This window comes from Anastrepha obliqua, chromosome 1 (assembly GCF_027943255.1).
Source record: "Anastrepha obliqua isolate idAnaObli1 chromosome 1, idAnaObli1_1.0, whole genome shotgun sequence".
NCBI lineage: Eukaryota > Metazoa > Arthropoda > Insecta > Diptera > Tephritidae > Anastrepha > Anastrepha obliqua.
In genome coordinates, this window is record NC_072892.1 from 156,245,964 (window position 1) to 156,270,820 (window position 24,857).

Consider the following 24,857-nt stretch of genomic DNA (forward strand, 5'->3'; position numbering starts at 1 on the left):
TAGATGCAGTCACTGTGACGTGTTGTTGCCGTGCCATTGCAAATGTGTTGCGTTTTATTTCAATTTCAAAAGGACTTTCATTGCAATGCATTTCGGTGCTTGCGTGTGCTTGTGGGTGTGGGCGTTTGTGTGTAGTGGAGAGATGGATACATACACATACACATATCTGAGTTTGGTTTTATTGTTGCCGCCGCTGCATTCCAATGAAAGCCCTCACCAGCCCAGTTGAAGAAGATATTACAAAAACAACACTTTTGCAATGAAAGCAATTTTTATTTTTTATTTTTATTTTTATTATTTATTTTTATTTACTAAATGTTTTTTATGCACTTTTGGTTACATACGTTGTTTTCTTCGTCAAATTTTATTAAATACTTTTTTTTCTATTTTTACAACAAATATATAAAATGAGGCATAAATTTGGAGCGCATATTTTACAAAGCCAATAAATTTAAAAATTGATCTCTTTATAAATTATTTAAATTTTTTTTCGTAGCCTCCGAACCTTCTGCCTGCTTTGTGTCCACGAAAAACCTTTTTTCGCCTTAATTATTATTTTTATTTTTTATTTAGGTACATTTTTTACGCAATTTTCTTATAAATTACATTTCTAAAAAAAAAGTTGTGTTTGTTTATTTTTGCATAAAACTTATGCTCGCTTCCATTCAATATTCGCTAACTTTACAATTGGGTAACTGGTAGTTGGGTTTCATTAGATCCATAGTCGTCGTCCTAAACGTTTGTGCGCAGTTTCGTCAACGTCGTTGGTATATTTTTGTTGTTGTTATTTGCTTTAACTTGCACGGCTTTGTGCGTTGCTGCTTAATAGAGCTCCTTTTGGCCGCTGCCCGTTGACTTAGGCTGTTGGTGTTGTTGTGCGTCAACGCTGCGCTTACCCAAGCGCGGGCCGAACCAAAGGCCAGAGGTAGCGCTGGGGCCGGTGCCCTTGTTCAGCGCCTGTTGTAGCGCCATAATGCGCGCCCATTTGCGTAATTGCGCGTCGTTGCGTCCCACACGTGGGAAAGCAATCAAACTGGCGCGTTTTATTTCGCTTTTTGGATATTCAACTGTTTTTTGTTTTTTCAATAAAAAGTCAAATCAATTAGCATTTTTACGCACACTCTGACATTCTAATTGTTATGCATTAGCAAACCTACCTTCGTAGTCTTCCACAGATGCCGGGTACATGTTGTCGCTGAACGCTGAAATGTCAGCCTCATGCAAATTATTGACCAGGCTGGGATCGCTGCGGCCGACGCGCGGGAATGCTATGAGTCCGGAAGGTCCGCCGGCCGTGCGACGATTTTTTTGCTCCAACTCTGTAATGGATAGCATTTTTGTATACAAATTATTATTGGCTTTGTTGCTGTATTTAAATGTTAAGTAAATAAATCGCAAATTTGCGGGCTGCGAATTCGAGCTTGCGAATTGGAAAGTAAATAAATAAACGAATTTGTACAGAAGATATCCATGATTCGAATGCTTGCGCGCTTGTGTGTATGTGTGTTCATACATATGTATTTGTGCTTTCCAATATAGCAAAGATTTTTTACTATGCAAATGTGTTGCTCTATTCCCCAGTGCGTACTCATGGCGATTGGCGGACTGGGAGTATTTAAATTATGGCGATAAATCGACAGAAAATAATTTTGCAAAGGCAGATGTAAAGGGTGAACAGATTGGAGGTATTTTTTCTAATGGGGGTTTTTCGACAGATCACGCGTGGCTACTGTTAAACTAAATACATCATTTTTTTTAGTATTCATTGAGATTTCATTATGGAAAGTTTATAAATCAAAAACGTTTATAAATCGTAAAATTGTTTCACGAGAATCGAGACTCTGTGAAAAGTGTTCATCGCGCGCTCAGGCCAAATTATGGTGTACGGATTTTGTTCAACGATGAGGCCCATTTTTGGTTTAATGGCTACTTCAATAAGAAATTGTTGAATTTGGGCTGAAAAGCAACCCAAAGCCATTCAAAAATAACGACTACATTCATTGAAAACAACCGTTTGAAGCAGCCTATGTAACATTGAATGGTGAACGCTATCGCGCCATGATAAACGTATAAACGACTTGTCGATCTGAGAAATTGAAGCTCGTGATCTCTACAACATTTGGTTCGAACGAGACGGCGCTACTTGCCATACAGGCCGTGAAACAGTGGATTTACTGTGGCGGTGAGAAATTTATCTCTCGTCTCGGACCAGTGGATCGCCCACCAAGATCGTGTGATATCACAGCTTTAGACTTTTATTTGTGCGGGTATGCAAGGTCTGAATGCTTTGTGGATAAACCAGCTTCGATTGAGGCATTGGAAGCCAAAATTACTAAAGTTATTCATGAGACACCGGCCGAAGTCCTTCAGGGAGTTACTCACAATTGGTGTTTCCGGATGACCAAATGATGGCGCAGTTGCGGTTACTGTTTGAAAGGGATTTAAAAAATAAATGTCATGAATGGTTCTACACAAAAGTAATAAAGAATTTGAATTTTCGTTGTTTTATTTCCGATACCACTAAATTGACCACCCTTTGCAAATGAAGGCTGTGCTCACTTTAGTAAGTATGGAATAATCACAAATTTATAAATTGTTGACAATAAAATAACATAAAAAATATTTTTTCGAATCGGATCGAGATGAAACAAGTTGGAGTGTTGGAAACTAGGCCGTATTTGCGAATTCAATTTATATGAATTATTGTGCGACTTTTGTATTTTAATACAAAATTTTATTCTTTTTCATTACCATAAAGTTACTCAAAAAATATTATCTGCCGTTCGGAGGCGGCGTAAAACAACAGGTCGCTTCATCTGTGGAAAACATCAAGATGCACACCACAAAAAGGAGGCGGAGCACGGCCAGGCACCCATAAAAGTATATAAAGTGACCACCAACTGGTAAGAGAAAAATATTGGAAAAAAACTTAAAAATTATTATTTTTTTTATTTATTTATTTAAAAGAGTGACAGTTATTTATACCTATTCCACTTACGAAAGAAGCACTGGCTGCAAGGGGCTTTGGGTTATCGTATTATAAACTAAAGTAATAATATAGATAAGTAACTATATAAGAGGATCGGAGAGGGTAGTTGAGGAAGTGTTAACAGATGAGTGGGTAGCGTCAGTTTGAGTGGATTATAACTTTATATACTTTTCGCAAAAAGTTTAAGTTCTAATTTAGTTAGTTTAATAAATTCACAAATTAAGTTAATGCTATTGTCATCTGTGTTTTTGAGTAGATTTGAAAGTTCAAGGGTACGATGTATTGCATTTCTAGTCTTGTTCAATCCTGGGCAGGTATCGAGGAGGTGTGTTGTAGAGTAGTCGTTTTAGTTGCAAAAAGGGCAGTCTGGTTTGACTGTGCCGTTTAGGCTTGGAACATGGTGGCTATAGTGTGACCGATTCCAAGGCGTGTAAATATCTTGCGGTTCTGAGAAGGAATGTGTGTAGGATATATGGAATGGATGCCAGTAGGATTGTACTTTTGTAGTGGTGTTGGTAATTAATCCATTGACTATTGTACGTTTAGTAAAAATGCGGATATCTCAGAGAAAATGATTGTAGTGAGAATTCCAAAAAAGCAAATTGAAGCTAAATAATCAAGCTAGTTGATTGTATGGCTAGTTTTAGTCAGAAAAATTTTGCCAAGCCTGTGCAATCAAAAAAAAAGGGAAACATTTCGAAAATTTTTGTGTCACCATTTAACTGACGATTACAAAATAACCGTTAAAAAAAACTTTTGCTCAAAGACCTTAAAACTAGAAATTTATAGCTTCAAATTGCTTTTTGTCAGAACTCCGTGCTACCATTTTTCACCGAGATACAGCTTTTCAAAAATCACTAAGAAATTTAGGAAATTTTACTGTTCCCCTAATTTTTGTGTGAAGTGTATCTTTGATAGTAAAATGTGCACTGAAGTGAAGGGATTTTGAGCGGCTTGGTGGTATCAGCGTACTCGTTGCCCACATGATCCTTATCGAAGTTTTTTATTTCGGATTTCCGTGGTCAATGGAGTTTTGTCAGAATGGCTCAATTGAGCGCACATTACAGTTTACTATCGCTGCAAATAATGCATTTGCCGCCTTTGTCAGAAGCATAAAGTGCAGCTTCAAGCAATGCAGCTGCTTCCGCTGTTAATGATGAGCAGTAGGAAGGTAAAGCACTGACTGAGTTTGTGACACCAAGCAGATTTGTGCCTGTAAACGATGTACTGGTGTCTGTTTCAGATCCATCTGTATAAGTGAACTACCATTCGTTTTTTAAAGGAGCTACGATTTCGTTGAAATGTTGGACGTATTCATTAGATGAGGTGGACTCTTGGGGAAATTTCAGCAAATCCGCGATAGGTTTTTGCTTTAGCTATTCTCGTCACCGCATTATCGAATTGAAAATATGTGAAAAATATCGAGCCCTGGATTTTACCACCTCTTAAATATTACTCTAATACTTCATGCCCCCACCTATTTTTTATTATTATTATTATCATATTATTATTATTTTTTTTCACTCTATCCTTTTAGTTTTTACGAGAGGAGTATTGAATTTAATGCTGGCTCGTTAAATTAAATTATTGATAAATATTCACAAAAATTTTCTTATATGAAAAGAGTGAAATAAAATAAAAATGGATTTAGTAATAGTTCTAGAAGTGGACTAGTTCGGTGGTAGGTATTTTCGGGTAGGGTTAGCATGGCTTTTCGCAAGTGTACGCTTGAATACAAATTCTTACACAAAAATATACATATTTTGAGAGAGAGAGGTTTTGATTATGGTAAACACTTTTGCCTGAAAATATTTGCTATATCAGACAGTTGGAAGAAATTTCTTCTTAGAAGGCTGTAGTGATCGATATCTCGTAAAGTGTCAATCACACAGTTTTAGGTTTATGCTAGTTGTAAAAGTGGCATTTCACACTAAAAAAGTCTTTTGCTGTTTTTTTGTTTGTTCTATTCAGTTTTGAGTTACAGGGTGTCAACAATGGAAGTCAACAAAGGGAAATCATTACATTTTACAGCTTTTCTTTGATAAAGACGAAAATGCAAGCCAGGCTGCTGAAATTGGGAATGGTGTTTATGGTGCCGATACTTACGTGCAATTTTCGTTGATTCCGTTCAGGAATTTTTGATGTTAAAGAAAATGTCATTAATGTCAAAAGGATCGGCAAAATCACAGAAATAATCCAAGTTGATCGATATGTTAGTAGTCGTAGCATCGCCCAGGAGTTCAGGATCAACCATAAGCAGTTGTAAAACATTTACGTAAAGATGGATTCAAAAACAAGCTCGATGATTGGGTGCCACAACAATTGACACCAAAAAACAAGATGAATCGAATTTTCATCTGCCGGCTCTGAAAGTATTTGATTGCGGTACCAGCAGCAAGAGGAAGGCCTCCTTTGCGTTGGAAAGATCAGGTGGAGAAGGACTTGGCTTCACTTGGTGTGTCCAACTGGCACCGGTTAGCACGAGAAAGAAACGAATGGTGCGCTTTATTAAACTCGGCTAAAATCGCGTAAGCGGTTATCGCGCCAATTAAGAAGAAGAGGAAGCCTTGGTCAAATTGCTTAAACGTATTATGACTGGGAATGAGAAGTGGATCACATCCGACAATATTGTATGAAAATGGTTTTGGTCAAAGCGTGTTGAACCAGCTAAATGGTGGCAAAATCAGCTCACAGCTAACAGCCAGGAAGGTTCTACAGGGTTTGATTGAAAAGTAATGAGCCTTATTTTTTTTTAGCAGTTTAATTAAACCTTTTGGTTTATACAACTAATATTCTTCAAAATAGGACCCTTAAGCGTCAATACACCGCTGGTAGCGGTCTTTCCACTACAGGAAACATATTTTAAACTTATCCGTCGGAATCGCGTTCAATTCGGCTGTCACATTTTTTTGGATCGCCTCAATGGAGTCGAAACGCCGCCCCTTCAGCTTTCTTTTCAGGCGCGGGAACAAGAAGAAGCCCGGAGGGGACAGGTCTGGGCTGTAGGGAGGGTGGGGAAGCACCGGAACTCCCATCTTAGCCAATCCAGCGGTGCAGAGCAAGGCGGTGTCCGCCGGCGCATTGTCGTGATGAAGGGTTCAATTGTTCACGAGGTCGGGCCGAACCCGGATGACGCGGTTTTTCAGCCGAAGGAGCACTTCTTTGTAAAATGCCGCGTTTACAGTGTTTCCTGGAGGTACAAACTGTTTAGCTTTACGCAAAATTTCATCGAGTAACGTTGCTCCAACGATCGCTGCATTTTCGCCACTGCAAAATCCTAACACACTTTTAAAATAGCTTTTACGCGCGAAACGGTTTCTAGTGGAAGGGGAAGGTCCAACGATCATTTTCCCCCACCAGCCGATTCGGTTGATCGCTTGGCAGACGCTCCGCACGGGAAGGCTCATTACTTTTCAATCAAACCCTGTACTGTGTATTTGTTGTGACTTGGCAGGGGTCATTTATTATGAGGCCAAACACTAAGTTCAGACAAATTCAACAACTGAACCATTTGAAACTAGCTATAGAGCAGAAATTACTAGAATTAGCCAACAGAAGAGGGGTTGTGTTGTGTTCGAAAATTCCGGGAGTTTGATTGGGAAGTTTTAACACCTCCACCATATAGTCCGGACCTGGAACCAAGCAGCTACCACCTCTTTCTCTCTTTAAAAAACTTCCTGAGTGATAAGAAATTGGCATCAAGAGAAGGTTTTGAAAATCGATTACTAGAGTTTTTCGTCAATCAGGACCAGGACTTCCATGAGAGAGGCATTATGAATCAACCAATAAATTATACAACAAAACTGTGCATCCTTGACCCAAATTGGACAATTCGAAACATCTTAAATAAAGCTCGCAGTCGCGTCATATTTTACCCAGCGTATTAATAGCGGGCAAGAGCAAATATAATTTCTTAATTTTATGCTCATCCAGGGTTTTTTTTCTAAATAATAATGTGGGTGGTGCTCGTCATGTGCGCAGATAATTATGTGCTTTACCCTTGATGGCACCCTAAAATAAGTAACACCTTCCTATTACAATTAACCCTCTAATACATGCCACTCACTGGGCTTAGTAGTACGATTTTAGTGGTTTCAAAGGGAAATGTTGACCAAACCAGAATATCAAATCGTAAATTTGGAAAATTTCATCCAACCAACGATGAAAGCTTCATAGCATCATCTTGTACAAACTACGTTTGCTTACAACCACTAAACTACAGTACTTTTGATTTTTTTAAATTAATTAAAAAGAGAAATATTTCTATCCGTATAATAATTAATTAATGTAAGCAAAGTGAAAATAGCTGCTGGTTGGTAAGCACTCAGGTGGATTCCAAACGAAGTGCCGTAGATGCAAATGAAACTCTGCTGCAGATTTCCGCAACTGTCTCTGTGTTAAAGCAATTTAAAGCAATCAACTAAGCTTAACGTGGTTTTCATGGGAAATCTATGCAAATTCAACACTAAATTTAAACAAATTACGAGCACGAACAATCTCAGCAACAACACAAGCAACTGCCATTAAAACAGCAGAAGTATCCGTATTAGCATTGATGGCACCAATTCCGGAAGAAAAATAGGTGAAAATGTACACAACTTATGCTATTTGTAGCATTAGCTGGAAAAACAAAGAAGAATGCAAACATCGTCTAAATACTCCACAGTTCGTTTCCATATTGGCCGGACATGCTAAGGAAATGGTGTTGCTTATACGCAGTGGCTGGCTGCCGGAGAGCGCTGTTGGTGATGCCAACAGAATTCAGTAGCCTGCAGAGCGATTGATGTTTGCCAATATATTTGCAAGTGTGTGTGTAGGTATTGTAGTATAATAGCATGAAATGTTTGATCTATTTCTTAATGGTTCACGTCAAATTGTGGTTAATCTCATTGTTTGACTATTTTAGAATTGCGCTGCTTGCCAATTGTGCTTAAATTTGCAGGTCGCAGATTTGTTGACGAATAAAACTGAGTAAGATTTTGAATGAAATGGCTATTATTTTTAGTTTTTTTTTTAATGGAACTCTTCAAGCAAGTTTTACTAGCTAACTTGGAGAAATATACGGCAAATAGTTATATGCACGGAAGTTTTGAATTGATGTCGTTATTAGTTTTAAGTGTTGTAATATGCAGAGTGGGCGTTACTCTCGTCCAACGAAAATTATGTGCTTATATTTTTGAAGTACTCATAATAGACTTTTCTAGTTGCAGTAAAGTTTTATAGCTTCGTGTTTCAGCGACGCTTGCTGGAGAGATATGTTTGTTTAATCCATTCCGATTAAAATAAAAATTTAACCAATTTTAATTTCATAACCTCATTTATCATTTGGGAGGAATTGTTGAAATTTCTTTGTATTCTCTTGGGTACAAGAGAAGTGTTCCAAATGTAGGTAAGTGTGACCCAATTGTAATGCTTTTGAGTTCTTTCTCTCTGTTTGCTGTAGATGTGATTTTGACACTTTAAAAAAAATGCTTGTGAAATGTTTTTTGATTTATGAAAGCGAGCCTTGCAAGAGTTTTGTGAAACTCATTATGAACGAAATAAAGTATTGAAGCATGCGTGGATTATATACTAATTTCATATATTATAATTTATTAATAATATTACATTTTAAAATTTTGAAGGCATGGTTTTGGCACAAGCACTAGAGCCATGGTTCTGAAGGCGTTACTGCTTCGTTTCTCCTTTAAGAGTCGAATATTAAAAAAAAAATTAATAATAAACATGTATTTTAGTTGGTTTTGAAACATAATGTAACATAACAAAACATAACATAGAGTAACATAACGTTTTTTCACTGTCAAAGTCAATTTTTTGAGTATTTTAAATTCAATTCTCTGCAGTTTAATTACTAGCCTTTTTTTAATTTTCTCTATTCTGTACGAATAGACTAAATAATAAAAAAAAAAAAAAAAAAAAAATACAATAATATAATACAAAAAAAAGAAACATTGCATAGCACACAAAATATATTATATATATATTACGCATATCAGGTCAGTCCACAAGTTCATGCGTTTTTAAAGGTGGTTTTAAAATTAATAAAAAAGATGTTTAAAGTTTTTAGTTCTCTGCTCAAAAAATTTTTTGTCCTTGGAGCCAAAACCGCTTCGATATCCCTTTTTAAAGCTTCTTTTGAGGAGTAGTTCTTGTTACTCATATGGGATTGAAGTCCACGGAAAGGTGATAATCCCAAGGTGCAATATCCGGAGAGTATGGTGGATGCGGCATTAGCTCCCATCCGAGCTTGTGGAGCTTGCCTAATGTTTGTCTTACGTCTTTTAAGTGCCTCATTCAGGTTTGATAGCTGATGGGAATAATAATCAGAAGTTATCGTCTGGTTTGGTTCCAGAAGTTCATAATAAACAATACCGGCCATATCCCACCAAATAGAGAGGAGAATCTTCTTGGGGTGAAGGCCATCTCTAGGGGTCGTTTCTGGTGGTTCATCTTTATCTAACCATTGGCGTTTGCAAACAGGATTATAGTAAAGGACCCATTTTTCATCACCAGTAACGATACGGTTCAAAAAACTTTCATTTCCAGCTGAGAACACACTTCACTCTCTGCTGTAGGTTGGCGACGGAAAGTCTATGCGGAACCTATTTTCCCAGCTTTGAAACCTTTCCCAACCGAGCTATCATATCGACTGTTAAATTTGGCTCAGCTTCCACGAGTTCGAGCAAGGCGTTGGATTTAAAGTCTTCAAGACGACCAGCGCGCGGTGCATCCTCCACGTCGCAGCTGCCAAAGGCGGAGGAATGTCTTTCTCGCTGATGGAGTGGTTATACTCGTACCGCCTTGAGTCGGTGGATAGAACCTCGTTAGCAGAACCAAATTCGAAACAGTAAGTTGAGAACAGTGGTTGGAGCTTGGTAAATGGGAAGGAGTGGCTGTGTTATACGCATCACTTTCCCATTAAACACGCCAAAAACAAATCAACACACAAAATAATATAACAGTACAGCATAAAATAAGTGAAAATAGCTTAACACAACATAACATACCGAAACATAAAAGAACATAACAATACATTATTTAGTACAACCAAAAAATGGCATAACACAACATAACATAACAAAACATAACATATCTATCTATTTTGTATATGGTCACTTTATTTTCCAAGCTCAGTTGAGAGTTCTTTCTAAAAAGCCAGTAAAATTTCTTTGTTCTTTAGTTTAGTTGCTTTACTTAAGCTTAACTTTCGTTGGGGAATTTGAGTTCCACACAGTTATTTAAAACACAAAAATGTCGTAAATTTTTTATATGGAGAAAATGAGTAACACCGCCAAGAAAAAATATTTAAAAAATCAAATTACTTTTTGAGCAACTACAAATTTGTGCTTTAGTAAAACAAAATTTATTGGGCTATACAACTGCATACGAAATTTTTTTTCTAGAAAGTTTGTGGAATGTTTTTTAATTTACAATTTAATAATACAATATCAAAATTGGATTTATATGGGTTTGGTTGGAGCACTCAAATAAAAAAATAATTAAGCAACAACAAGTAAAATAGACAAAATTTGTCAAGACATGTAATCCCATTTGCTGATACAAAACCTTTAAATAAAACATTAAATTGCGTGACTAACCTGAATTTAACAAAGTTTCGGAAAAGAAAGGTGGCACAGGTGGCTATCTAGTATTGACGAGGCGTGACAATTTTTCGAAAATACCCAATAAAATACTCATAAAATCTTCTATTTGGTGTTAGAAGGCATTTTTAATACCCAAGCCCTTTGAATTCACTTTTGTCTGTCCCTAATTGATAGTGGGTGATACGTTGGAATACTTGAACAGTTTCTCAAGCAGTTAATTGAGAATAACTCTTTCACGAGATTGGTTTTTCATGAAGATAATACACTAATGCATGCCAGTAGAGCAACGAAAGTGATTAGATATATAATTATTTTTTTAAATAAGATTTTAAAATCATATTTTATTAATTCTTTTGGTTCTAAAAGAGAATAAGGTTGTCAGACATTTGAATAATTATTTGCATTTCAGTATATTTCTATGCTTGTATATTTTGTTATGAAGCCTATGCATAAGTAAGCTAATCAGCAAAGTCTCTAGCACATAAGACACAGCAAAATTCTGTAAATTTTCATATGGCAGATTTACACCGCAGGCGATAGTTTCTGATAGAAGATCTGAATGAGAATTTATGTTGGCTTTCACTGGCTATGCATTGCGATTTTTCTTGTTTTCGAGGTATGTCTCCTTCTAGAATATGTTTTCTGCCACATCGACGTATACAGTCTATTTATTATCGAGTCCAAATTTTCGAAATAATTTGATTAGCAATAGAACTCGACATCTTTTTTTTATATGTGTGCGTATACCATTGGCATTCTCAAAATGGGTATCCCTTTTAATATATACTGCCATAGTTGTAATCAACCGGTTAAAAAGAAAACTGTCTTCCACTTTCTCTGTGAATACCCTGCCCTAGGGAAAGCGAGGAGGTTAACGCTTGGCACATCGCTTTTTAAAAACCTCAAAGAGCAGGCCGGTATAGACGTGAACACCTTATAAAGTTTCTCAACAGCGCAGACTGGATATAGTCATGCTCTAAATAACTGTTAAACAAGTTGGTATCGGGGATGCGGCAATAAAATGGTGCGAAAGCGCTTATTTGATTCCTGGTGAATCACAACTTCAACCAACCAACCATGTCATTGGCGCTTTAAATGATATCGAATTGGTATTCAAGTATGCAACGGCTTTTCCATTGAATCTGCTTTGATCTATTTTATTTTGGTTTCAACAGGACGGTGCAACTTGTCACACTGCCAAAGTTACACTCGAACTTTTGGCTACCGTTTTTGAAAACCGGATAATCAGCCGAAATTCCGATATCAATTGGCCGCCTCGGAGCTGTGATTTAAGCCCGTTGGACTATTTTCTGTGGGGAGCCGTTAAGGACAAATGCTATGCGAACCATCTAGAGACGATTGTCGCTTTAAAACACGAAATCGATGTTGCCATTCATGAAATTGGAGCCCAAACAATCGAAAATGTGCTTAAAAATTGGGTTGATCGAATGGGCTACGTGGCAGTTGAACGATACTATTTCTCATTTATAAATGACAATGTTTTATTTTCAAAATAAAAAAAAAAGTTTGAAAAAATATTGATTAGTGTTTTTTTATATCCGATTCAAAAAGCAAATTTTACGTGGCCCACCGTGTATATACATTTTTATTTCCCACAAATTTTACAAGAGTACCAAGATTCCTGCCCCTCCTTGCTTAGATTTTTAAATTTTAAATATTTTACGAGTTTGTTTTTAGATTACCACTGGCACCTACATAAATATCTTCAAAAACTTGCACCCTTTACTAATTTTAATATCGCTTAAATATTAAGCTTCAAGAATGAGGTTCTTAAAACCCACAAAACACAAAATTTCAAGAGGGGAGCGATTCCATGTCAAGCGATCTAAGTATTGTGGGCATAGTTTTGAATTTTTTCCTCAAATATGTTAATTTATGGGTTTGAGTATTATAGGAAGTAAAGGAAACGGTTTTGAAATAAATTTAATCGTTTTGAGATTTATTTAATATTGAAAGTTTTGGAATTAAGTTTTTGAAAATCAAATTTTTTGGATAAATGCGCTTTAAAAAATTTAGTTTGCGAAGAATTTTTATTTCTTAGTTCAAAATTTTTTGTAAATATCTTGAAAAATAGCCTCATATAGATGTGAACAAATTGCGCAGTGTGAATCGAAAATGTTTTTCCAATACTTTAGGGAGGGAAGCTATTTTTCAAAAATGAATTGGTAAACATTTTGAACAAACAAAAAATTGTTTTTTTAATTGTTTCCGTTTGTTTCTAAAACTTTTAAATTTTTGGTAAAAATTTTGAACAAACAAAAAATTTTTTTTTATTGTTTCTATTTATTAAAAAAAAAAAATTCCAAAAATAGTATTATATTATCTTAAAATGCTAAATACTCGTACCATAAAGAATTGGTAAAAATTTTAAACAAACAAAAATTTTTTTTTAATTGTTTCTGTTTGTTTCTAAAACCTTTAAATTTTTGGTAAAAATTGTGAACAAACAAAAAAATTTTTTGAATTGTTTCTATTTGTTTAAAAAAAAATTTTTTTCCAAAAAAACTAATAAAATGTTAAATAGAACGGTATATATTTTACTTTAAAAAACTCTATTAGAACATATTCAACATTGATTCATTTTAAATTTATAGGATTAGGAATTTTTACGAAAAATTTGGAACAAAAAAAAAATTCTTTCTGAAAAAAGTATTTTTATATAATACAAAAAAATTATTTAAGTGTTAAGTAAAAACGCAAATATTTCATTGAATAAAACTCCAAAATATTAAATTTTATTCAAAAAAAAAAATTTTGAAAAAGCATTTTTATTCAAAAAAATTATTTGCTTAACATTTTAATAATTCTTTTGAGTAAAAATGCTTTTTGAAATATTTTTTTAGAAAAAAATTTAATAGTTTGGAGTTTTATTCAAAAATATTTGCGTTTGTACTTACACTTTAAAAACCTTTGTAAGAACATTTTCAACATTGATTAAATCTCAAACACATTAAATTCTTTTCAGTAAATTTACAATTTTTTTTCAAGCATGATAACAACACAAATTTTTACTAGAAATTGCTTTTTAAAAAAATTTTTTCAGTAAATATTTTTATTAAAAAAGCTTTTAAAATGTTAATTTGGGTGACAAAATTTTTTTTTTATATTTCATGCCAAAAAATTATTAAAATGATATTTCACTTTAAAAAAATCTATAGAAACATTTTCAAAATTGATTGAATCTAAAAAATATAAATTTTTTTTTTTAAATGACAACACCAATTTTTACCAAAAATTTGGAACAAAAAACAAACTCTTTTCTAACATTTTTTTACAAAAGTATTTTTATCTAAAAAAATGATTAAAATGTTAATTTAAAAGAAAAAAAATTTTATAAAAATTTTATCTCAAAAAAATGTTAAAATATAAAGTACAACTGCAGATATTTCTCTTTAAAAACTCTGTAAGAAGATTTTCAGCATTGATTTAATCGCAAATTATTAAGTTTTCTCCAAACATTTTTTTTTCAAAATGCAACAACATGCATTACATGTTTTACATATTGTACCAAAAACTTTGAACAAATATATTAATTTGTTTCTAAAAAACTTTATTCAAAAAGTGTTTTTATTCAAAAAGAATTACTAAATTGTTAATTTGGAAGAAACACATTTTTTTTAGTATTTTGTTAGAATACCTATAAAGTACAACTCCAGTAGTTTTTTGGAAAATAATATTTTTCTTCCAAATTAGTATCTTTTTTAGAATAAATAAATTCTAAAAATTTTTTTTCTAAATAAATTCTAAAAAATATTAGAAAAAAAAAGTTTTAGAAATTATTTAGAAAAATTTTTTATTGTATCAAAATTCCAAAAAAAAATTCTAAACAAAAATTTTTTGCTAAAAAATTATCTCAAATTTATTAAATTTTTTCAAAAATTTCATCGACTAATCTCCAAACTATAAAACTTTTTCCCAAAAATTTTAAGTTTATTTCTTACTATACTCAGGCCCACAAATAACCCGATTTTTAGGAAAATTGAAGGTCATGTCCAAAACACTTGGCTCACTTGACATCGGCTCATTCAGCAGGCATCACCAAATGTTATCTTTTAATAGCGCTTGAGTTGTGAAAAAGTCATATAATTGCTTTGTTAAGTTTAATATTATTGCACTTTTTTCATAAAATTAGACGCTTTGGATTATATTATTTGTAGTGTATTTGAACGAAAAAGTTTGCACAACACTTTTCTTTTGTCACTTTCAAATATTCTTCGCCAAAGATTTTATTTGTAATTACCAAATATCGCTGGTATTATTGGACAAAAGAACTTTTCACAACACCTTTAAGGTGCAAGTTTAGTTTTGCGCACTTACCAGCTTCAGAAAATCCAGCTAAAGCTACAACAACCACAGTCGAGCAAATGATAAAATCCAAACAGCCGAAAGACTTCATTTTGATAAATCCTTTGTTGCGTACAAAACTACCCGACAGCGATAAAAATAGTGAAACAAAAGAGAAAACAAAAAAATACTTTGAATTCCAATTGTCACAAGTTTATGAAGAAAAAATCGAAATATTTAAAAATAACCGTCGCTAATTTGCAGACAAACAAAGAGCACCGAACGAATGTGTGACTATGCCGAAATGGGTGTGCAAGTACTAGAGCAGTACGAGTACTTTGCGCAAAGCAAGGAGTGAAGTCACAAATTGTCACAAGTTCTCAATTTAGCTTGTTGCTTGTCTTTTGCTGTGCGCGTACTTTGCTTTACCACGTTCACCGAAATTATGCTTGATAACTGTGAAAAAGCATGTCCTTTTATACGGAAAAGACAAAAGCCATTGCCGGCAGGCTAATGGCAAAGCAACAAAGCGCATCAGTGTGGCAACATGGCTACAAATATAGCAGCGCATCAACAGGGGCATAAGCAGCAACAGGAACACAGGCAGCAACATCGACATCGATTTCAAGAGCAACAGGGGCGATATCAATAACACCCCTCGCATGGCACAACGGAACACTAACACCAATGGTGTCGATGGGCGACTCGCATGTGGACTTTTAGGCGCAATTACGTATACTCGTGCAAATAGTGTGCGTGTGAGCAACATCACCACTACACTTGCAAGAGATGTAACCAATTTGTAGTGCTGCGCCCTTTGCGGTGGAGAATTTTGATTGTCACTGAGTTTTGTTAACATTTCCATGTGCGCACATGTACAGTCATATATGTATGTGTGTATCGTTGTGGGCGTATTTTAATTTTTTCCTTGAAACTATACCATATGCAAAGCGATGTGACTTAAGCCGCATGAATGAAGTGTTACACGTATTTGTAACAACGGCAACATGCTCAGTAAGTCCTTGCAGCTTCCCTCATTTCCCCCTCCCTCATTTGTTTCGTATATCTGTATTTATTTGTTGTTTTTGCTTTTCTACAAATAGCTGTCCCAACGGTTTAAGCGCGAATTTATTCTTGTGATCCATAAGTTTTGTCTTCACTGTTGCACAGCTTATCCTCGCGCAGAGCTTGCAACAGGTGCATAAACCTAGACTTTCTAGCATCATGTTGCTAGCGCTACTGCTGCTGCGGCTACTGCCCTTGCGATTGTCTGGAATGTTGCGCATCAATCCGGATGTTGCGAGTCGCAGTGAGCATACATTTGTATGGGTGGCTTATGACACATACCTACATAAGTGAATACATCAGCAAATACAGTTTCAATTTTTGATGTATTTAAAGTTTAGCTGCTATGGGTTGGCTTTAGATTTTTAAGGGTAGACATACAGGCATACATATATTTCTGGAGGGCAAAAGTAGAGAATTCAAGGAATTTTCTATTTATAAACTGAAAGGCGCAAATCTTCAAAAAACCATTTAAATTTAGCGATTCTAAAAATACCTTCAACAGCTTCTGCTTTTGAATTCGCCTGTATCGTCGTAATCATCTCAAAGCCATGGCGAATCCATTCGAGATGATGGAACCAGAGCAGCCGATTTTGCGATTTTGTGCCTTGATTGTCAAAGTAGACTGGCTCTTTCTCACGCAATTTTTGGTAGCAGTTTTACAAAAACAAATTACTTGCAAAGTTGTTGTTGCTCAGGTGCTACTCTTTTATTCCATGCGTCTTGACCAAAGCCTTTTGCGCGCAATTTACTACGATGGTAATGGTAGTACGATCTCAGACGTACAATTGACTATTCTCAAATAAATTTTAAGGTTTCTGAAGTACTCTGAGAAAGCTTACCCTATGATCAAAAAGTACCGGTAAGGTGATGTTGACATGAGTACCTTCCATCGGGCCAGACAGTCAATAGAGAACATTATTTATCCGTTTTGAAGCGTGAGATGCTGTACGTCGCAAACGGCCGGAAATGTTGGCAAACAATTCTTGGATTTTGCATGATGATAATGCGCCATCGCCAAATTGTGCTGCATTATTTGACTAAACACCAAGTAAATACTATCGTACAAGTATAGTATTCACCTGATATGGTCCCGTGCGACTTCTTCTCGTTTCCCAAGTTGAAGTTACCACTTCGTAGAAGGAGATTTCCGTGCATGCATCAGACGGGTAATATTTTGAAGGAGATAAAATAAATTTGCCAAAAATTTAACTCTGTTTTGTTAAACATTCCCGGTACTTTCTGATCATAGGGTATACTTCGAAATGTGCAGATATCCCGCAAAACATTAATCCCTCTTCATATGCTGACTTTATTTAACCTTTTCGTCTAACACGCAAATCGCCCTACTTACTATGTAGCCCTACCGTTGGATGATAGTGACGACGACGCTTGATGGTTGGTGGCGTCTCCATTCTGAGCAGGAGTTCATAAGCTGCCACAACAAAAACAGCAACTAGTTTTACTTTTAATGAACATTATTTTCTCTCTTTCACTGATTTTAGGTAAGCCAATTAAATGTTATGATGGTCGCTGTTTGCACTTTCTATGAGAGCGGAATCCAAAAAGTACTATAATTTCGTTCAAAATTATTCAGTGGAATCAAGTTAAGACATTAAAAAGGGTCTTTCAAAAGTGACGCCTGGATGACAGTAGTTAATAATTCTTAGACAGTACCTTTTTTATGTTCCCTTTGGCACCTGGCAAGTAGGCAGGCGTTAAAATTCTTGAAACCTATTATGAAAATGGTCGATCTTTTAGAACAAAACATCGTAAAATTCGTGATTTGTTTTATGGAAAAAATCGTCCGAACAAGTCGGCAATTCAAAGATTGGTGAAGAAATTTCGAAAAACTGGTTCTGTTGAAATATTCGTAATTAGCGAAAAGCGCCGTTTTACTAGCATTCTTCTCGTGTGATGATGTCTTTTTGTTTTTTTTAAGTCAGATCCATTTAGTGAGGTCCAAGTACAACAGCAAACTTTTTATCTCCGCGTCTGAGATTTCATTAATTTGCTGTAGGAAAGCCTGCTCTAGCTAAACCTAAGTATTCGCATAGATAGCAGAAGAGACTTTCTTTCCCCCTTCCGCTTCACAGCTTCTGCGAATGGCCTACTTTCCAGTGACCTACAAGGGTCCAATGACCTGTAAGATTCTATGATTTGGTCTTTCATGCTTAGAGATTCGAAACCACATCCTGATATTATGAGTTTTGGCTCAGTTGGCTCAGTTGAGCTTTGGCTCCGAAGCTTGAGAATTTGCTTCGATGCGGTTTCTATAAATCCATGGTTCGCCAATTGTAATTATGCCTTCGCTAACCTTTTAAATCGAAGAAAGAGTTGAAAAGTAATGCCACCGTTCCAAATTACCTCATCCTCAAAAATTGCTCATGCTGCTCCATACAGATCTATACATGCCACCACTTAATTATCTCTGTAATACTTAAGCGGCGATAAATGTCTAGTGATTTTTTTTATTATTAATAATTTTTATATATTAGTATTTTTTAATTTTTATAGTTAAGAATATAATTTTTTCAATGCTTTCATCAGCGCCATAGGGGATGGCTGAAACGAGGATGGCTGAAATGAAGCAAAGCAGGTACACTTTAAGCTCTTTCTACCATCCACGTGCTCATGTTTTCGATATTGCTGAGTACCCAACAACGAGTTGAAGTTCCAGAACAAAAGTAAAATTACATGAAATAATAGATATTATAAGCTTCCATTAAATGGATCAATACGATTTTGTACGAACATTTCGGTTTTAAAAATCTATCCACATCCTGTGGATTTCTATTTTTCTGCATCTCGAGCAACAATCACGTCAACGAACCGAAGTATTCAACGATGAAATCGACGGCCAAACTGAAGAATTTCCTCTATGAATTGGTTTACTATCCATTGAATTCTCCAGATCTGAAAAATAGGTAATTTTAAATTTATATAAAAATCAATTTTCTACTCATCCCAAAAATAAATTTATGCTTGAGATGATTTTGAGTAGCATTATTGCGACCTGAGCATTCAGTCTAAAATTATGGGCCTTTTTTAAAACTACTTTTTAATGAACAGAAATTTAGTTTAACTGTCTAGTGATCTCTGTGCACTTGAAATTTGTTACTGTTTGGTACTCTCAACTAAGTTCCTGCTGTTTGTCAATAGATGCCGCCAGCAGTGTGTGCTAGTGGATTCTAAAATAACGTAAATGTCATAAATCAAGCATAGACTTGTGGTAAACAAACTGCTTCGACACATTAGTGATTTTGTTTTGGTATCATATACTTTTGGTTTTGTTCAAATGTCCGACTAATCGTCATTTGCGGGAAGTGTTGATTTTCCTCTTTCATTCAAAAAACGGCGGCTGAAGCGCATCGAGAGCTACAAAACGTTTATGGAAATGCTGCTTTAAGTGAAACAACAAGCCGACATTGGTTACATCGCTTCAAAGACGGTGATTTTAATGTTGACGAGAGGCCACGTGAAGGAAGACCAAAACCTTCGAAGACGCAGTATTGAAGGCTTTGCTCGATGAGGATCCGTGTCAAACGCAAGAAGAGCTTGCTTCAGTATTAGGAGTTACCCGCTAATCCATTTCCAAGCGATTGCATGCTTTGGGAATGATTCAGAAACAGGGGACTTGGGTTCCTTATGAGTTGAAGCCAAGGGATGTTGAACGGGGTTTTTTCTTTTTTCGATTGTAAATAACTGCTCCAGACGCAAAAAGGGAAGGGTTTTCTTCATCGCATCGTGACGGGTGATGAAAAACAAATTCATTACAGCAATCCAAAGAAAAGAAAGTCATGGGAACTGCCCGGTCATGATTCTACGTAGTTGCCTCAGCCGGATATTCACGCTGCGAAGGTTATGCTATGTATTTAGTGCGACCAAGTTGGTGTTATTTATTATGAACTGTTAAAACCAAGCGAAACCATTCATCCAACCATGGGTATCGGTATCGACTTCAGTTGATGCGATTGAGCCAAGTACTGCGCGAGAAGCGCCCGTAGTACGCGGAGAGGCATGAAAAGTGATTCTACAGAATGACAACGCTCGGCCTCACTTTGCCAAACCCGTTAAAACCTAACTAGAAACACTGAAATGGGAAATCCTACCCCTCCCGCAATATTCTCCAGATATTGCGCCGTCCGATTATCACCTGTTCCGATCGATGGCACATGGTCCAGCTGACCAGCAGTTCCACTCATATGAAGGCATCAAACAATGGCTAGATCCGTGGTTAGCCTCAAAAGATGAACAGTTTTACCGCGACGGTATACGAGATCTACCAGAAAGATGGGAAAAGCAGTAGTCAGCGATGGTCAATAATTTCAATGATTCCCTTGTAACGATTTTTTCGAAATAAAGTTGTATTTTCATCAAAAAACAACGAGAACTTAGTTGCGCTCCTAATACAAATGGAAATTTATTTAATTCAATAGAAGTAGTAGTTCGCACAAAGTTCAAGCAGCTCATACAATAATTTTCGGGTTTTTTTTAAGTATCCGGTGGATGGGTTCCGAACATCTAATCGGTAGCGAGCTAATGTGGGATGATGAAATAGCCTCGCATAGCTGAATGTGCGCTGAGATTGAAACCCACCTTATAAAAGATTCTCAATGAAAATAAAAACAGCGTCTTGTATAAGAACTCCCTACTCTGATGATGACCACGTCAAACGAAATAAGGATTGGGATTTGACGGCATGTACGTGAATGTCCGGTTCTTTAATGAGGAGACACCAGAGACACCGCATGGCTGGTTGATGTCCTCGTGAGAGCAAAGGCTGACATCAGCGTCTTTCAAGAAATGCGATGTAGGAAGCATGGTAAGAAGATTAGGGGACCTTGCGATGTAAAGGGGCGGAAATTCGGGGTTAGATATGTGGTCTGAGAGACTTTGCCGCCAAGTACGATTAAACAATTTCTATGATCGCTTGAAACGTTTCTATGTGCGATGTTCCTGCCCCGATATATAATCAATGGGAAGGGTGGGGAAGGAAAGGATTTTTGGTCCCAGGGGTTTCAAGTAGGTTGTCTCTCTGTCCTGTAACTTCCTTAACCTTATGTTTGGACGCAATTTATTGCAATAGCGTAGAATTATTGGCGCTTGCCGATGATGCTGACATCCGCCCTTAACAACTGCGTTGTTAGTTCTGCCTTCTCTAAGCTGGATAAAGAAGCAAAGTGAATGGCGTTGGTGCTGAACAAGGTCAAGACGAAGTACCTCCTGTTATCCTCCAAGGAAATAGTCGGTGTATTCGCGTATCCATACCCACCTCACTGTTGGCAGTTATAATTTTGAAGTAGTTGGAGACTTCTCTAATTTAAGAACCAGCACTAACACCGATAATAATGTCAGCCTTGAAATCCAATAGAGAGCCTCTCCCGCCAACAAGTGCTACTTTGGACTAAGTAGCCATTGAGTAGTAAAGCTCCCTGTCGACGAACACTTTTTAAGTCTCTCATCACGCCCGTCCTAACATATGGCGCAGAAGCTGGGACAATGAGAATTATTCGATGGAACGTCTCTTGGAGTATTGGAGAAAAAGATACCTCGGTCAATTTTTGGACCTATGCACCTTGACATGTACATAGTGCAGCGAATAATGTAGCGCCTACGCTTGCTAGGACATACCGTCTTAGTGGATACAAACACTACAGCTGTGAAAGTATTCGATGCAGTACCCGCAGATAGAAGTAATGGAGTGTGGGACATTTCATGCCATATAGTATCCCAGGTTAGCCTTTAACGAAACTATTAGCAACATAGGAATCTAAGATCGGTGAAAGATCTAAAAGGCTTCCTCAAATACTCGAACGCTCGAATGACTTGCTTTGGTCATATCATTAAGCAACGCTCTTAAACCTATAATCTGGTACCTGCTTGTGTGAATGTACGAGACCCATTTGAAACTCCACTCAAACTCGAAACTCAGACTAGCGGATGAAAGTAATATTTAATAATATCTTACACAAAAGCTAGGAACTATCCCTACCTGCAACAGATCAATACATTTACCGCTTTTACTCATAATTCATTTATTTCACTTAAGACGACTTCAATTTAATATAAATTTATTTGTCCCACACAAAGCTCAGTAAGCCTAAGTATGTTTGTCAGTGTTTAAAATACTTCAATCGGTGGCTAAAAGTACACATAAATCTTCTCGCCTTATAGCCAACCGGATATCATGCGACCCGTGACTGTGGATTTGCCACGTTCACCGCCGGCAGCCGCACTACTTTGACCCACTTTAATAACCGGCTTAGCAGGTGCTGGTGCTGCTGCTTTCTTGTCGTCCGGTTTCTTCTCGTCGGTCTTCTTTTCGTCGCCCTTCTTTTCATCGGCCTTCTTCTCATCACCCTTCTTTTCGTCACCCTTCTTTTCATCACCCTTCGTTTCGTCAGCCTTCTTTTCATCAGCCTTCTTGTCATCTGTTTTGGCAGTCGCCCCCGTACCACCCGCAGCATCACCACCGCTACTACCACCAGCAGCTTTTGTAGTAGCCGGCGCTCCCGCCTCCGCTGGTTTTGTGCCAGTTGTAGCAGTTGTATCCGGTTTAGAACTCGCGGGTGCAGCTGGTGCAGCACCTTTCGCAGCGCTGGCGGTCGCACTGGCACCTGCTGCAGCGGCTGGTTTTGCGGCTTCAGTTTTGGCAGCATCCTCTTTCTTGGCAGCAGCTTCGGGCTTTGTAGCTTCACCAGGCTTAGCAACAGCTGGTTTAGCGGCAGCGGCATCACCAGGTTTGGCGGCAGTTGCGGGCTTAGCATCGGCACCAGCGGGTTTGGCACCATCTTCCTTCTTCGCATCAGGTTTGGCAGCACTTGGCGCTGGTTTAGCCGCAGCACCTGCAGCGCCTGGAGCAGGCTTGGCTGCTTCGTCCTTCTTTGCAGCATCGGTTGGCTTGGCGCCAGCTGCTGGCTTGCCGGGTGGTGCAGGTGCAGTTGGTTTGCCATCACCTGGCTTGCCATCTTTGGGTTTGTCATCCGAGCTTGAGGCTTTCGAGACGGTATCGGCCTTGGCATCACCAGCAGTTTTCGCTTCATCAGGTTTTGACTAAATTTGAATGAAAAATATGAAATAAGCGATTATTTAGGTATAAGAACAGTATTTGTACATACTTCTGCAGCTTTCTCATCCTTGATAGTGGCACTTGTCGTAGCTTCGGCATCTGCAGTGGTGGTTGCAGCTCCCACTTCGTCAGCGGCCATCTTCTTCTTCATGAACTTTACGTATGCGACACGTGTGGCACGTGTCACGTCGCCCAAGTTGGGATTGTATTCTATGCGGAAAGGAAAGATAAGAAAGAAAATTTTTTAAAACGTAGTAAAAGCGACTAGAGTTCAGGGAAGGTTTGTGCGCTTCTAAAAGTAGATTTGGAAATCAAACTTTATTTGCTGCAAGAGCGCATATTCTCTAAAAAGAAAGCAACTGTACGCACCAATCAACTGATTCTGGTTCATCCTGAGACCTTCATTCGCTTGATCGATGATCTTGCGCCGCAAGCTGCGCTGACTGTGGCGCTGTATGGAGGAACGCTTGGAGCCAATCGGATCTGCGGTCATTGTATTCTGTCGTGCAATTGCATTCCAGTCCTTTTCGCTGCAAGTGAGATAAATAAACATTTTAAAGTTACTCACTGATTGCTTGTTTGCACCTACCCTGACTTCAGCGACTTCTTCTTGCCAATCACTCGCGCCAACGACGAGAAGATATCCTTGCTACCCTCATCTCCTACAGTCATTTCGTGTTGCAGATTCTCAACAAAACCGATTTGGAAATCTTTCAGTATACGTCGTTCCATCACCTTACCCTTCTTTGTGCCGGCCGCCGCAGCTGCAAAAACACATTAAGCATTCAACTCCGTCGGGTGATGCGCTCATAAATTCATTGTCACAGCCGTCTATTACTTACCTGCTGTTTTCTTCTCAATATCGGGCACATTGAAACGATTGGTTTGGAAAATATCCAACAACTCGAAACGCAAAGAGCTAATGTCCTGACGCACTTCAATGATATCATCTTCGGTTATGCCATAGTCGTCACGTCGCCGTTGCTCTGCCGTGACGAAACGTCGTATTAGCAGTTTCATGACTTTGTCGTGTAGCGCCTGCGAACGTTCCTTGGTTTTACGCTGTAAGAAAGAATGAAATGGAGCGCGTATTAGACTCGGTGTTAGCAAAGGAAGTGCGAGTGTGTGGATGAAAAAATATGTGTATGTTAGTGTGTTGATGCTTATTAATGTCTCAAGAAATGCAAACTAGAAAATGTCTGATTTTCCACAACACTTTGGCGCCGATTGTGACAGCTGATGCTGGACTATGGCTATGGCGGTGGCGTTGACGTAAGGCCACCAACTGAACAAAATCTAACTTAGCCACAACCATCCAAGATGCGAAATTGTTAATAATCACCTGCAATTTATTTCAATCTGAAATCGCAAGCGGTATGACTCCCAGATGCCTCACTGTTTTATTTAAAAGGAGGACTAGTTATTATTGTCGGGTGAGGTAGGTTAGGATAAAAATAAATTTATTGATCTGATATGAAATTAAAAAAAAAAAAAATTAATTTTTGTATTAAAACTGAAACATATTTGGAACACAAAGTTATAGTATTTTTCTGAAATTAGGGCTGCCAAATTTAGCTGCAGAAGTGGACGATTTTTCCGAAAGTGTTCCAAAAGGCACAATGACAGAGAAAGACAAAGAAAATACTTAAACGATGAGTATTAGGAATTGTGGATGGAGAGTCGTTGCATGCTAGGAAGAAAGATTTGCGCCCATGTCTGATATCTGACGGGACATATAGAAAATACGAGAATGAAAATGTGTTAAATTAATTTCACTTCATCAGAAGAGGCTTGAATTTCAGTTGACTAGGACGTGTTTTGA

General features: G+C 37.1%; 2 protein-coding genes across 4 annotated transcripts in view; both read right to left on the reverse strand.

The window, feature by feature from the left end:
- Positions 1-512: 512 nt before the first annotated feature.
- On the reverse strand, positions 513-15,328 carry LOC129253270 (cardio acceleratory peptide 2b). Of its 2 annotated transcripts, XM_054891572.1 has the most exons (4): positions 15,318-15,328; positions 14,932-15,038; positions 1,158-1,319; positions 513-1,067 (listed from the first exon to the last, which is right to left on the reverse strand). In XM_054891572.1, the coding sequence occupies exons 2-4, from the start codon at positions 15,008-15,010 to the stop codon at positions 823-825; spliced, it is 486 nt and encodes a 161-aa protein (XP_054747547.1). In that variant the 5' UTR covers positions 15,011-15,038; positions 15,318-15,328; the 3' UTR covers positions 513-822. The 2 variants fall into 2 exon arrangements, with proteins under 2 accessions (XP_054747547.1, XP_054747546.1); XM_054891571.1 differs by having other exon boundaries at positions 14,932-15,321.
- Positions 15,329-21,976: 6,648 nt separating this feature from the next.
- Positions 21,977-24,857, reverse strand: part of LOC129239392 (transient receptor potential protein) — a 41,114-nt gene continuing 38,233 nt past the window's right edge. Inside the window, exons 12-16 of one of the 2 annotated variants that reach the window (XM_054874968.1) lie at positions 23,878-24,097; positions 23,625-23,799; positions 23,405-23,565; positions 23,085-23,245; positions 21,977-23,019 (exon numbers count right to left, since the gene is read on the reverse strand). In XM_054874968.1, coding sequence (XP_054730943.1) covers positions 22,135-23,019; positions 23,085-23,245; positions 23,405-23,565; positions 23,625-23,799; positions 23,878-24,097 — 1,602 coding nt within the window. In that variant the 3' untranslated portion in view covers positions 21,977-22,134. Of the gene's footprint in view, positions 23,020-23,084; positions 23,246-23,404; positions 23,566-23,619; positions 23,800-23,877; positions 24,098-24,857 lie in introns of those variants that run through there. The other variant, XM_054874890.1, reaches the window with a different exon arrangement.